Source organism: Pygoscelis adeliae, unplaced genomic scaffold (assembly GCF_000699105.1).
Source record: "Pygoscelis adeliae isolate BGI_AS28 unplaced genomic scaffold, ASM69910v1 Scaffold72, whole genome shotgun sequence".
Taxonomy (NCBI): Eukaryota; Metazoa; Chordata; class Aves; order Sphenisciformes; family Spheniscidae; genus Pygoscelis; species Pygoscelis adeliae.
The window spans coordinates 1651767-1662732 of NW_008824286.1; the positions used below are offsets into that span (position 1 = coordinate 1651767).

Genomic DNA, 10966 nt, shown 5'->3' on the forward strand with positions numbered 1-10966 from the left:
GATGTTCATGATCATTAGCAAATCTGAAGTGTGCTTGTGCTCAGAGTAAGGCACTTTAAAAACAAAAGCGACCTAAAATGGGGGTTTTGAGTTCATGGCCCGTACTTCATTATGATGTGCTAGGTCTGCCTGTTTGTCTGGCCTTTCTCACTACAGGCATTGCAGACAGACCTGGAAATTAAACTGGGATCCCTCCAATGCATGAATTGCTGCTACTAATAAATCTTAGTTTTGAGATTCAGGAGCAGTCTGTGCACATATAATGTCCATCTGCAGTCTGCATAAACAGATCTAAGTGTGTCTGCTCAGAGTCTTTATTTTAAGAGCAGCTAATAACTAGAATAAGCTAAATTAGATTAACATGTTAAACCACTTGCAGAATCTCTAGTGTTATATTTGAGTATCTGTTAGAGTGACTATTTTGATTTAATAAGCTCTTAATACACGATTCTGATGTACAAACCTCACAAGGCAAAACGTTGTTTGCAGAATTTAATTGTCAGAATACTCCCAGAGTATCAGCAGGGACTTGGTCTGCACAGAGCAGATTTACCTCGCTTCAAAAGGGAATTCTCTAAGTTAGGATTTCTAGATTATAATTATTATCATAATACTGTGCCTAATTGGGAAGAGATGGTGTCTGTATTACTCAGATCCTTTCCTTCTAAGCATAGGTACCTTTCTGGCTTTGTTCGAAAAGGAGTAAGTATTTAGGGGGAAAAATTCACCTTGTTAGGAGCACACTGACAGGAAGTGGATCAAGGTTGTAAACAGCTCTTTCCAGCCTGCAGAGTTTCTCATATCTCCCGAGTGTTAGTAAGAACAGACTACCACGCTGTAAGAAAACCGCTTCCCACAAGGGCTTTGTCAGCTGGCTATTGACTGCCCAGCAAAGGTGCCGATACAGTACGCAGCCGTTAACCTGGGTGCATCTGCTGAATATGCATGCTGGGGTGTTTTTTGAGTAGAAGAGTGCCACTTGAAGCATCTTATTCTACCTCTGTGGGGTGGTTTGTATAGCCAGACAGGCAGCATTCCTCAGTTTCTGGCCTAAAATTGGTTTCTTTTCCACCCTTAGCATTTCGTTTCCATGTTGCTTTTCTTGATACATGAGGAGATCAAGGCATTGCTTCTGCATGAGCTTACTGTGGGTAGATACTCTACTGAAGACGCTATTTAATACGAGTAGTAATGCAGTTCTACAGCCTCTATACTTTTACTAGTACACATAGAAGAAGGCTACCTCATGTAGCATCTAGGTTCCCATACTCTGCTCTGCCTCCTAAACGGAACTTAGAGCTTCCTTTATGTTTGAGCAAAAAAGGCGTGTTTTTCTTACATTCCTAAGGTCAAATGTGGTATATATTTTTTTTTCTAATATCTTAATTCTTACAAGATGTGAATTGGTATTTCTGAAATAATTAAATTTTGAGAGAAAATAAATAATTTTTCTTTAGGATTTATTTGGAAGTTATGTTGCAGGTATTGCAGACATTTACCAAAGGCAGTGAGGAGAACTCTTCCACTGGTAGAACTAATGATGAAAGTTAATTAATATTTGTACTGTATATTCAATATTGGGATTTTGATTATTAAAAGCTTGGGAGAAGAGACTGGATTCAGGGTTCTGCAAGGAACAGTGCTTGCCAGCCCTTCCACTCATGCTGTAATTTCTTCACATGCTCTAGGAGTCTTGTCTGTGATGGGAAAAGAGGCTTGTTGACCAGACTGCTTCAGGTCATGAAGAAGGAACCAGCTGAATCCTCCTTCAGGTGGGTTCACTTTGCACTGTAATATGCTGTTTTGAGTTGACTGGGAAGTCGGTTTGTTTTCATACAGCTTACAGCAGTTGAAAATGCTTGAAAATCATAAGCTGTGAAAAGATCTGGTGTTGTTGCCCTTGGCTACAGTGGCAGTGCAGGTGAGGGAGAATGCCAAAGCTTGCATTGAACCTCATACCCAGTACAGTCAGTGACTTTCTGCAGGATCAACCGGTCTGAATCCAGCTTCAGACTGGAATGAAACTGATTAGGAAATTTGATTTAAATAATAGTTGTGATATAGTACTCCCCTTGCTCCAAAATTAAAACCTCATTTCTTCGATTTCTCAGGTTTTGGCAAGCAAGGGCAGTTGAAAGTTTTCTGCGAGGCACCACCTCCTATGCAGACCAGATGTTCCTGCTAAAGAGAGGACTCCTGGAGGTAATGAATGTCAAGCGTCCTCTGTAACGTATCTCCATAGCAATCAAGAAGGATTTATCTGTAATGAATTCAAAAAGGGGTAAAAACGTAGTGTTAAATATTCACTGCGATTAGGGCAATGTTGGAAAAGTATTTGTGAATTCTGCTTGTGGCAACCAGTTGTGGGGTGGCCAGTTCTATAGCCTGCATCACTGGGAAGTTAATCTAACAGAAGACTCATCTGAATTGTTGTTTTTAGTTCTGTCACCTAAGAACTAAACCTGCAGATAAATGTTTTAAATAGTGATTAAATCAGAGTCTATGCTGTACTGCTGGCTTGGGCTAAGCTGTGGCAATAACATGTTTTCCTCCCATGCCAGCATATTCTCTACTGCATTGTTGATAGCGAGTGCAAATCACGAGATGTGCTTCAGAGTTACTTTGACCTTCTGGGAGAACTGATGAAATTCAATATTGATGCATTCAAGAGGTTCAACAAGTATATCAACACAGATGAGAAGGTAAATATTTGTAAAAGCTGTCCCCAGTGGGTCAAACTACATGCTCTTATAACCAGACGTAGCACTAAAACTCAAGATTCATTTGCTGATTTTGGTGTGATTGTTGAGCTTGGTGCACAGTAAACACTAAGGAGTGAGCTGCCAAAGTCTCTTCACAAGCATGTATGTTGCTGCATACACTCATGTTTTCAGAAGTGCTCCCAGCTGTTCTGAGTCAGCAAGTGCTGAGCTGTTCAGAAAACGTTGCCCTGTTACATGATCAGGCAGGTTTAAGGTCAGGGCTCAAAGATGGTAGAACGTTGCCTGTGAAGTCACTGGGTTTTGGGTTAAGCTGATAGTTGTCGACATTGAGACAGGCTCCAAAAAAATCTCTTACTGGAGCTTGCGGCGGGAGGGGGGGTTCTTCATGGAGATGACTTAATATATTCATTAATATTTGATACTGCAAAAAGACATATCTTATCTTTGATGTTACTTGAACTTACAGACATTTTAAGAAGTTATGGCTGACGTAATTACCTATAAAACTTAGTTGCGTACGTAGATCAAGAATGGGCAGCTCTCCATGCAAAGTAGTTTCATGCTCTTGCGCACTTTGTGCATGTAACATCAGCTGTTGGGTAGGTTTTGAATGATCTCATACTCTTGCTTATGTTACTGTAATTTTTCTCTGGTTGCTGTTAGGTCCGGCAGACCTTGGAGAATAGAAGCAGAGATGTATTTAAAAGAAAGATGTATTTAATTTCAGGTTGTTTTCTAGTAAATGAACTCACACGTTCTAGAGAATCTGTCTTTATACTTCGTGTGTGCTTCCTATTTATTGATCTATAACTTTTTTTAATTCTCATTCTGTACGAGTCCCTCACTGTATTCCTCCCTAGCACTGTCTGCTGTACAAAAGCGTAGGAAAACACGGAGCTGGAGGAACTACAGAGACCAGCAGCCATGCTGTCTTGTCTCCCTCTTTCAAAACAAACGGTGTATGAAATCTTGGTCTCGTTGAAGTGACATGGTGTCAAAAGAGATTTTAGCGGTGCCAGGACTTTGGCATTTTTCTGTTCCGTAGTGGTTTTAAGGTGCTTGCTATAGGGATCCTTTGGTTAGCCCTCAGTGCCAGTATTGGCTTGGACTGGATGAGGCAGGCCCGGGAGTGTGTATCTCCTCTTATTCTTGTTAGAGATAACAAAAAGGCAATGACCCTGAGTGTTTTGGCATTCAGAACCTAACTCTTGTTTCTGAAGGGAAGGGGAAATTGTCCATGTCTGTGAAGCCTTATGTTGGTGAAGTGCACGTTTTAGGTGCTTGTGCTCAGAATTCAAGGCGGTTTCTCCAATAACCTTCAAGAACTGTACTCCTTCAATGTCGAAAATCTGGAGAACGCTCACTGTTGCCCTACTTGCCAAGCCCTGCTCGTAGCTCTTCCTACTTGGGTTCGCTGACCTGTTCCCCTTGTGCCAAAGGGGCAACTGTCTTAGTACACCTCTTGGCCATGCGCATTCTGAAAAGGGGTATGAAATGCTGTTCTGTCAGACCTCATCTACGCGTGTTCATCTGGGATGAATTTTTCTGTTTGTTTTTTAATGGAACACTAAAAAGTATTTCTCTTTAGTTCCAGATATTTTTAAATCAGATCAACAGTTCATTGGTTGACTCAAACATGCTTGTTCGCTGCATTACGCTGTCCCTGGACCGATTTGAGAATCAGTCTGATGCTAAAGGTAAAGAATAAGAAATGGGGGGGAGGGGCAGTGTATATGTGTTTGGTACTGATAATGGTTATTAAGTCTGGGCTTTGAAAATTTTGGTTTTGGACAGAGATGTCACTTTGCAGGTTTGTTGCTACAGTCTGAGCACCAGTTCTTACTGCCATATTGCTTGGACCAATGTGTCTGAACTTTAAGCACCTGATAATTGTCTTTTTCCTCTCGCTGCAGTTGCAGAAGTGCTGTCAGAGTGCCGCCTGTTATCATACATGTCCCAGATGTCCATGAGAATGTCCTTTCTTTTCCGTCTCATTAATATTATTCATGTACAGACACTTACACAGGTAAAGAGCTGACAGTAACTTTGCAGTTATCTTGCTGGTACTGTGTAGGGATGAACTGGGCTGGGAGCAGGGAGGAACCTGGCTTCTCTCGAGGAGACCCTTGTCCATTCTTTCTTGATACACGTAGGGGCACCTCCTCTGCATGCTTACCATGAGCACGTTTTGTAAGGACATGTGTGCAACCAATGTCTCTATTTTTTTGTTGTTTGACCTGCTGTGTCATTTTTACTTTTAGGAAAATGTCAGTTGTTTGAACACAAGTTTAGTTATCCTAATGCTGGCCCGAAGGAAAGAAAAGCTACCTTTTTATCTGCGCACTTTGCAACAGATGGAATATACAGAAAAATACCCAGGCTTCATCCTGAACAACTTCCACAGTCTCCTGCGATTCTGGCAACAGCATTACCTCAACAAGGATAAAGACAGCACCTGCTTAGAAAATGTATGTGAACCTCTTATCATAGCAAGAATCAATCATAGCAATATCTGTCTACTAGTCACCAAGCAAAAATGGGAAGTGGGAGGTTGTGAAGGGAAAGAAGGGAGCAAGTTCTGCCCCCATGTGTAACTTTCTGTAGTGCTTTTCACACCGTCTTGCCCAGTCAGGTCCCTTCTGCAAGCAGTCAGACTACCACAAGGTAGGCGCTGGGTTTCCCTGCGAACAAGACCTTAGGTCTTGGCTCTGGCACACAGAAGTGAGACTTGCCAATGCTGAGCGGGTTTGAGAGGCATGGCTGGCGAGGTGGCCAGGGGTGTGGAGGCAGGACAGAATCCAGCTCCCAGACTAGTTAGCACCTTAACCAGACTGTCCCCTCTCTTCCTGGTGTGGCAAACAGTGCAGGAAAAGTATCTGGTGTAGATGCTAGAAGACAAAGCAGCTGCCCTGTGGAAAGCAGCCTGCAGGTTTCCACTCCAGAGCTGGTCTGTCTTGGGCACTGAGAAGAGGAAGAAATGGCCTGTGATGAGGAGGTGACTTCCTTGTATATGCCCTAGAAGGCTAAAGTGAGGTTGCACTGGTTTCTTCCTTGACTTTTCAGTGCTTGGGTGGCAGCTTTAACAGATTTTGAACGTGTTCATGGAAAAGCCCTTCTTCTCTGGCATGCACGTACACTGCAGCGCACAGCCCCGTGGCTGTGATGTGAGCGCAGTGCAGGCAGTCTCCGATAGACAAGGTACCTGAAGAGGGGCAGTATTAGGGCTTGGAAGTAGTTAAAATAAGGAGCTTCAATTCCCCAGAAAGGAGGAGTGTAGTGGAGGGAGGCTGCGTAGGAAGGAGAAGCTGCAGTGAATGGTGCAGGCTTGTAAGACTTTCCTCTCAGCCTTATTTGGCGCAGTGCGCTTGGCTCAGCGCTGGGCTGAGCCGTTTAGACCTGGGGAGCGGCAGGGGGGCTTGGGGCCTGCAACACCCGGGCACTGTGCGGCAGTGTTCATGCCATGGTTTGACACGTCCATGGTGTGCCGGGCCGCGGAGGGGAGATGCTGCTGAGAGCAAAGCTCTCTGCCATTGCTGCGTTTCAGGGTCGCGTTGTGCTGTGCGTGCGTGCTGCGGTACTCGTTGTGTCTTGGGCCACTGGTGGGGTGGAAACAGTTCTCCAGCGTGTAAAGGCTTCGGGTAATACATGATGTGGTGTAGGGCTGCCAGAGCGGCCTTTTGGCCTTAAGAGAATTGATGCAGGAGGAATGCGGGCGGGGAGGGTGTATTGTCTTTGTGTCTTCCCTAGGAGTGGGAGCTGCTGCCAGCATTGGCTTGATCTGCAGCACCGCGGTGTCCCAGTTTGTGTTTGGACTGGGCAGCAAAGGAGAAGTTTGGGCTTGTGTGTGTACTGCTCACGGGCAGCCCTGCCTGCCGGCACACGCAGGCTTGCTGGGGTGGTGGTCACCCTGCGCTGCTCTTAGCAGAGCTATAGTTGCCACAGGTTGCTGGGAGTCCCTGCCTGTAGCTGGGTGGTGGGAGGCTGGTTGTAGAAGGCGCGGTTGGTTCAGCATCCGCCCCTTCTGCTCCGCGCCCCGGGGAGGGTGGGCTGAATGGTGAATCAGAGCTGTGAAACTGTGGCTGGGGAGGTCAGGCTGAATAGGAAGCGACTTTCAGTTCTCTCTGCTGAATGCCTTTGGGATGTGTCTTCTGCTGCATGTTGGTGCCTGCGGCCCACGCTAACCAAGCCTCTTCGTCTCTTCCCACAGAGCTCATGTATTAGTTTTACCTACTGGAAAGAGACTGTATCTATACTGCTCAGTCCAGACCGGACATCCCCCTGTGCCATAGTTAGCTACATCGATGAGGCATATATGGACATTGACAGAGACTTTTCTGAGGAGTAATTCTTCACTCTGGCTTCTGATGGACAGCGCTTGGAGAGTACCTCGCAGCCCGTGGATTTTCAGGGATACGCTGTGTAGTGTGTGTGTGCGTGTGCGGCTTGGAACCGTGGAGCGTTACTGCATTGTCAAAACCCCAGCCCCCTCCCGGTCCCCATCTCTGATCTCTAACGGAGGAGACTTTGAAAGCTCTCTGGGCAACACATTCAGGGATGTATCTTCCAGTTGTTCTGGGATAAAAATAATCACCTGCAAAAACCAGCCTCTTTATTTTTTTTTCTCTCTCCCAGTCCAGCGTGGCTGGTCAGAGATTTTTTTGCTGACAGATGAGGATACTCTGTATGTGCCAATTTAGTTGTGGCTCTCTTTCACGGCTACCAGAATTAGCAAGTCAAAAAGCACAGAAATTGCCCTCCAAATGTGAGGTCCAAGGAGCCAGTCTGACTGGGACCCCGACACACCAGCCACGTGCGGAGCCACCACGAGGACTCCCTTCAGGTGTAACTCTTACGTTGGGGTTTGGAATCAGGGGTTTAGGGTTGGTTAGAGTGTGAGTGTGTGTGCGTGCGCGTGTGTGCTTTTAATTCCTGAGAGCCCTAGCTCCAGTCACCTCTTTACCATCTACTTTTGGATCATTTGGTACTAAATCTGTCTGTTTGTGCGTTAGGAGAGAACCTCTGCTCCTGCTGTCTTTCCTGCAGATCCTTCCCACCTGAAGGCGTTTTACAATGCTGCGGAGAACAGAGACATTTCAGCAGTGGTGGAATTGCAACAGGGGTTGGCTTTTTCACAGAGCACTAGCATTAAAATGTACTAATTTTTTAAACTTGCGGCTTGTCCCTTCTTGGGTAACTAATCTGGTTTTAAAATCCCTTTTAGGACCATTGCTCTTGATGCTAACCTGCTATGCCTGGAAGTCTTATGTCAGTCTCTGCCGTCAGTCCTTAATATCAACACACACATTAATCTTGAAGTGCAATATTTACCAGAGATGTCAGTTTTTTCCTGGATCTGTTTTAATCAGAATGTGTTAAATGCTGGGAATAAACATGCCTGGTTGAAAGGAACTTTGTAGGATATGTTGGGAAAGGGGGAATTGGGTTTTGGCAGTCCTGATTGCCAAACCTGCACATGCCCTGCCTGCTCACCAGCGTTAATTGTGTTGCTCCAAGACAGTCAGATTCCCAGGAATGAAATACAGTCTTAAGTCCTGAGCCACTGCATTTAAGTCAAAAAACACGCGTCTTGCAGCTCCAGCTAAAAGCAACCAGTTTCCTTTGAAACGTGCATCCGAATTTTTTTAAATTTTCTTAACTTATTTGATGAGATGACTTGACTTCAGCTCGGTCCAGGCTCCGGAAAGGGCCCGGTGGCAAGGACATCCCGGAGCTGTAGCATTTTGTCTCTAATCTTTGCCGGCAGAATGAAACCTGCTCTGAGGATCCCCGTGCTGGGGCCTGGATGAGTGGACGAGGCTTCCAGCCCCAGGTGCAGGACTTGCTCTCTAAAAGTCACCCTTCTCCTCTGGCTTATCTCACACTTCGGTGTCCTGCTACGGACTTGCAGTCAGTACTTTGCTTGCAGGGTGGTCAGAGCTGCTGAGCTTGTGCGTAAACCTGGAGCCTTGCAGGAGCTCCTGGGGCTCCTTGTGTCCCTCCCTGGGGGGCTGAACCTCCTGGGCAGACTCTGCCCTGCTCCAGTGAGGTGACCCTGGTCGCACCCCTTGTGTTGGGGAGCTCCTCGCTACGGCAGCTGCAACTCTCTGTTCTTCATCAGGTCACCCCCACCCTGCCCCCTCCCTCCCCTGAGCTAATTTCTTTCTCATCTGTGCTTTTTTGTTCTTGGGTATTTGTGTTTTTGGTGTATCTTTGCTTCTTCTTAACTGTAATAGATGTACACTTAAAATAAATGCTTCAAATTAAAAGGCTTTTAAGTTAAGGGATGCCTTTTCCATAGTCTAGTTAATTGGTGCATCCAACGATTGCTGCTATAAACCTGCAGAGTCTCATTTACATCTCTGTATTTACGTAACGTACAGGTAGGGGCCAAGCTGCCTCTGTCCTTGGCGGTCGGCCTGTGTGAGGCTGAGCTGAAACCGGGCCAGCCTGCCTTCTGGCTCGTGGATCCCTCCTCCCCAGCCTGGGAGCAGAGTAACTTTTGGGTCCTTGCTGGCTAGAGGCAGCTTGGCTTCGCTTTCGCCTTCAGGCTGACGCAGGAGGCTGAGCTGGCTGTCTGCGGAGAAGGGCGCAGGACAGAAACCCGCAGCAGCTCCTCCAACAAAGGAGCGTGCTGGTCTCCGGGGGAAAGGCCCTGCCTGCAGCGGGCAGGGGGATGAGCGTGCAGGGAGGGTCACAAGCAAATTTTAACTGGGGGCCGCGTTCCTGTGGGCTCATCTGTCCCTGCCAGATGCCTCGAGAATCTCATTTTGAGAGGGACCAGACAGGACAGCTCTCTCCTTCATCCTTGTTTTGTCTTATTTATGGAGAGCACGGGGAAGAAGCGTCCTGCGTGGTGCTGGGGAGAGCTCGCTGGCTTCAGCGGAGGTTGCAGCAGGCTGCGTGTTGGGACGGGGGGGGGAGGTGGGAGCCCTGTCACTAACAGATACTTCTGGAAGTCTGCACTATCCCCAGGGATCGCTGAGGTTCGTGCTGCCCAGATTAATGCCAATTTACTAACTGCAAATAAACGTATTAAATGGAAACTATTAAAGAAATCTATTTTAAAGAAATGAGTGATGTCTTTCTTTGCAGTGCCTTTGCCAAAGCCGTAACAGCCCTCCCTCTGCCCTGCAGAATGTAGTTAGGATTTTTCTGTCCTCCCCAGCAGTAATGGTTTCAGTGAGGCCTGTTCTGCCCTCACCCCTCGGCTCTGGTCCCCTGCAGCCGAGAGGAGGCTGAAGTGTTTTGGTGGGGAGGGGTGAGGAAAGCGCTCTGTTCCCAAAACCCACCTAAAGTGTGGAGCAAGCCAGGGCAGCAGAGCAGGGAGAGGGGAGGCCTGGGCCTCTCGCCTGCCCCTGCCTGGCTGTGAAAGATGTCCCCGAAGACCCCAGCTCGGCCCCCGCGTCTCCAGCAGCAGAGCCCAAGGCCCACATCACCCCGTGACAGACACAACGGGGCAAGTCCTGGCAGATCTACGTTTATTCACGCGGTGCAAAGCTGGCGGTGACTGTTGCAGCCGTTTGCCTTCAACCTACAGCAGGCAGCTGGGGGCAGGGCGGGCAGCCGGGCTCCTACTCCTCGTGCTGGCAAAAAAACCAAAAGGGCTTTGGTGAGAGCCTGGGCCTGGAGGCAGGGGGCACTCGGCCACCCTTCAGGTCCTGGCAGCCGCTCCCCTGGCTCCCCCTGGCCGGGGGGGGTTACCCCACGGCTGGGTGGGCTTACCTTGGAGGTGATGACCTCCCTGGTGCGGGCGCGCAGCTTGTTGACCTGCGTCTCGGCGATGTCGGCACGCTCCTCCGCGTCGTCCAGCTCATGCTGCACCTTGCGGTACTTCACCAGGTTGGAGTTGGCCTGCTGCTCCTGGGTGGGGTGAGGGGAGAGGTGGGCGCACGGGGCACAGCCGGCACGCCAGGCTGCGAGCTCCCCACATCGACCTCATGGCCCCCTTCTCTTGCAGCCATCCCAGGCAGCCCCGGGGAAGGGCAGCACTGTCCTCTGCCCCAGGAGAGCAGTGGTGGGGACGGGCACTTACCGCCTCCTCAAACTGGCGCTTGTAGCTCTTGACCTTGCTCTGCAGCTTGTCGATCAGGTCCTGCATCCGTGCCAGGTTCTTCCGGTCTTCCTCAGCCTGCAAGTGCCCCGGCTCCGTTAGCAGGGCCCCAGAAGACGCCCCCCCCGCTCAGGGTCCGGCTGGCCCCATACCTTTATCCAAAAGTCCCAGCGGTGCCAGGGCGCTTCTCACA

At 48.2% G+C, this 10966-nt stretch overlaps 2 protein-coding genes across 2 annotated transcripts in view; one reads left to right on the forward strand and one right to left on the reverse strand.

Moving 5' to 3' along the window:
- Positions 1-9000, forward strand: part of TRPC4AP (transient receptor potential cation channel, subfamily C, member 4 associated protein) — a 28067-nt gene extending 19067 nt beyond the window's left edge. Inside the window, exons 13-19 of the mRNA XM_009318689.1 lie at positions 1689-1772; positions 2112-2202; positions 2562-2702; positions 4312-4420; positions 4637-4749; positions 4985-5191; positions 6931-9000. Coding sequence (XP_009316964.1) covers positions 1689-1772; positions 2112-2202; positions 2562-2702; positions 4312-4420; positions 4637-4749; positions 4985-5191; positions 6931-7068 — 883 coding nt within the window. The 3' untranslated portion in view covers positions 7069-9000. The remainder of the gene's footprint in view (positions 1-1688; positions 1773-2111; positions 2203-2561; positions 2703-4311; positions 4421-4636; positions 4750-4984; positions 5192-6930) is intronic.
- A 1189-nt stretch (positions 9001-10189) lies between these two features.
- Positions 10190-10966, reverse strand: part of MYH7B (myosin, heavy chain 7B, cardiac muscle, beta) — a 29104-nt gene continuing 28327 nt past the window's right edge. The window contains exons 40-42 of the mRNA XM_009318655.1: positions 10756-10851; positions 10446-10583; positions 10190-10306 (exon numbers count right to left, since the gene is read on the reverse strand). Of these exons, the coding sequence (XP_009316930.1) occupies positions 10295-10306; positions 10446-10583; positions 10756-10851 (246 nt within the window). The 3' untranslated portion in view covers positions 10190-10294. The remainder of the gene's footprint in view (positions 10307-10445; positions 10584-10755; positions 10852-10966) is intronic.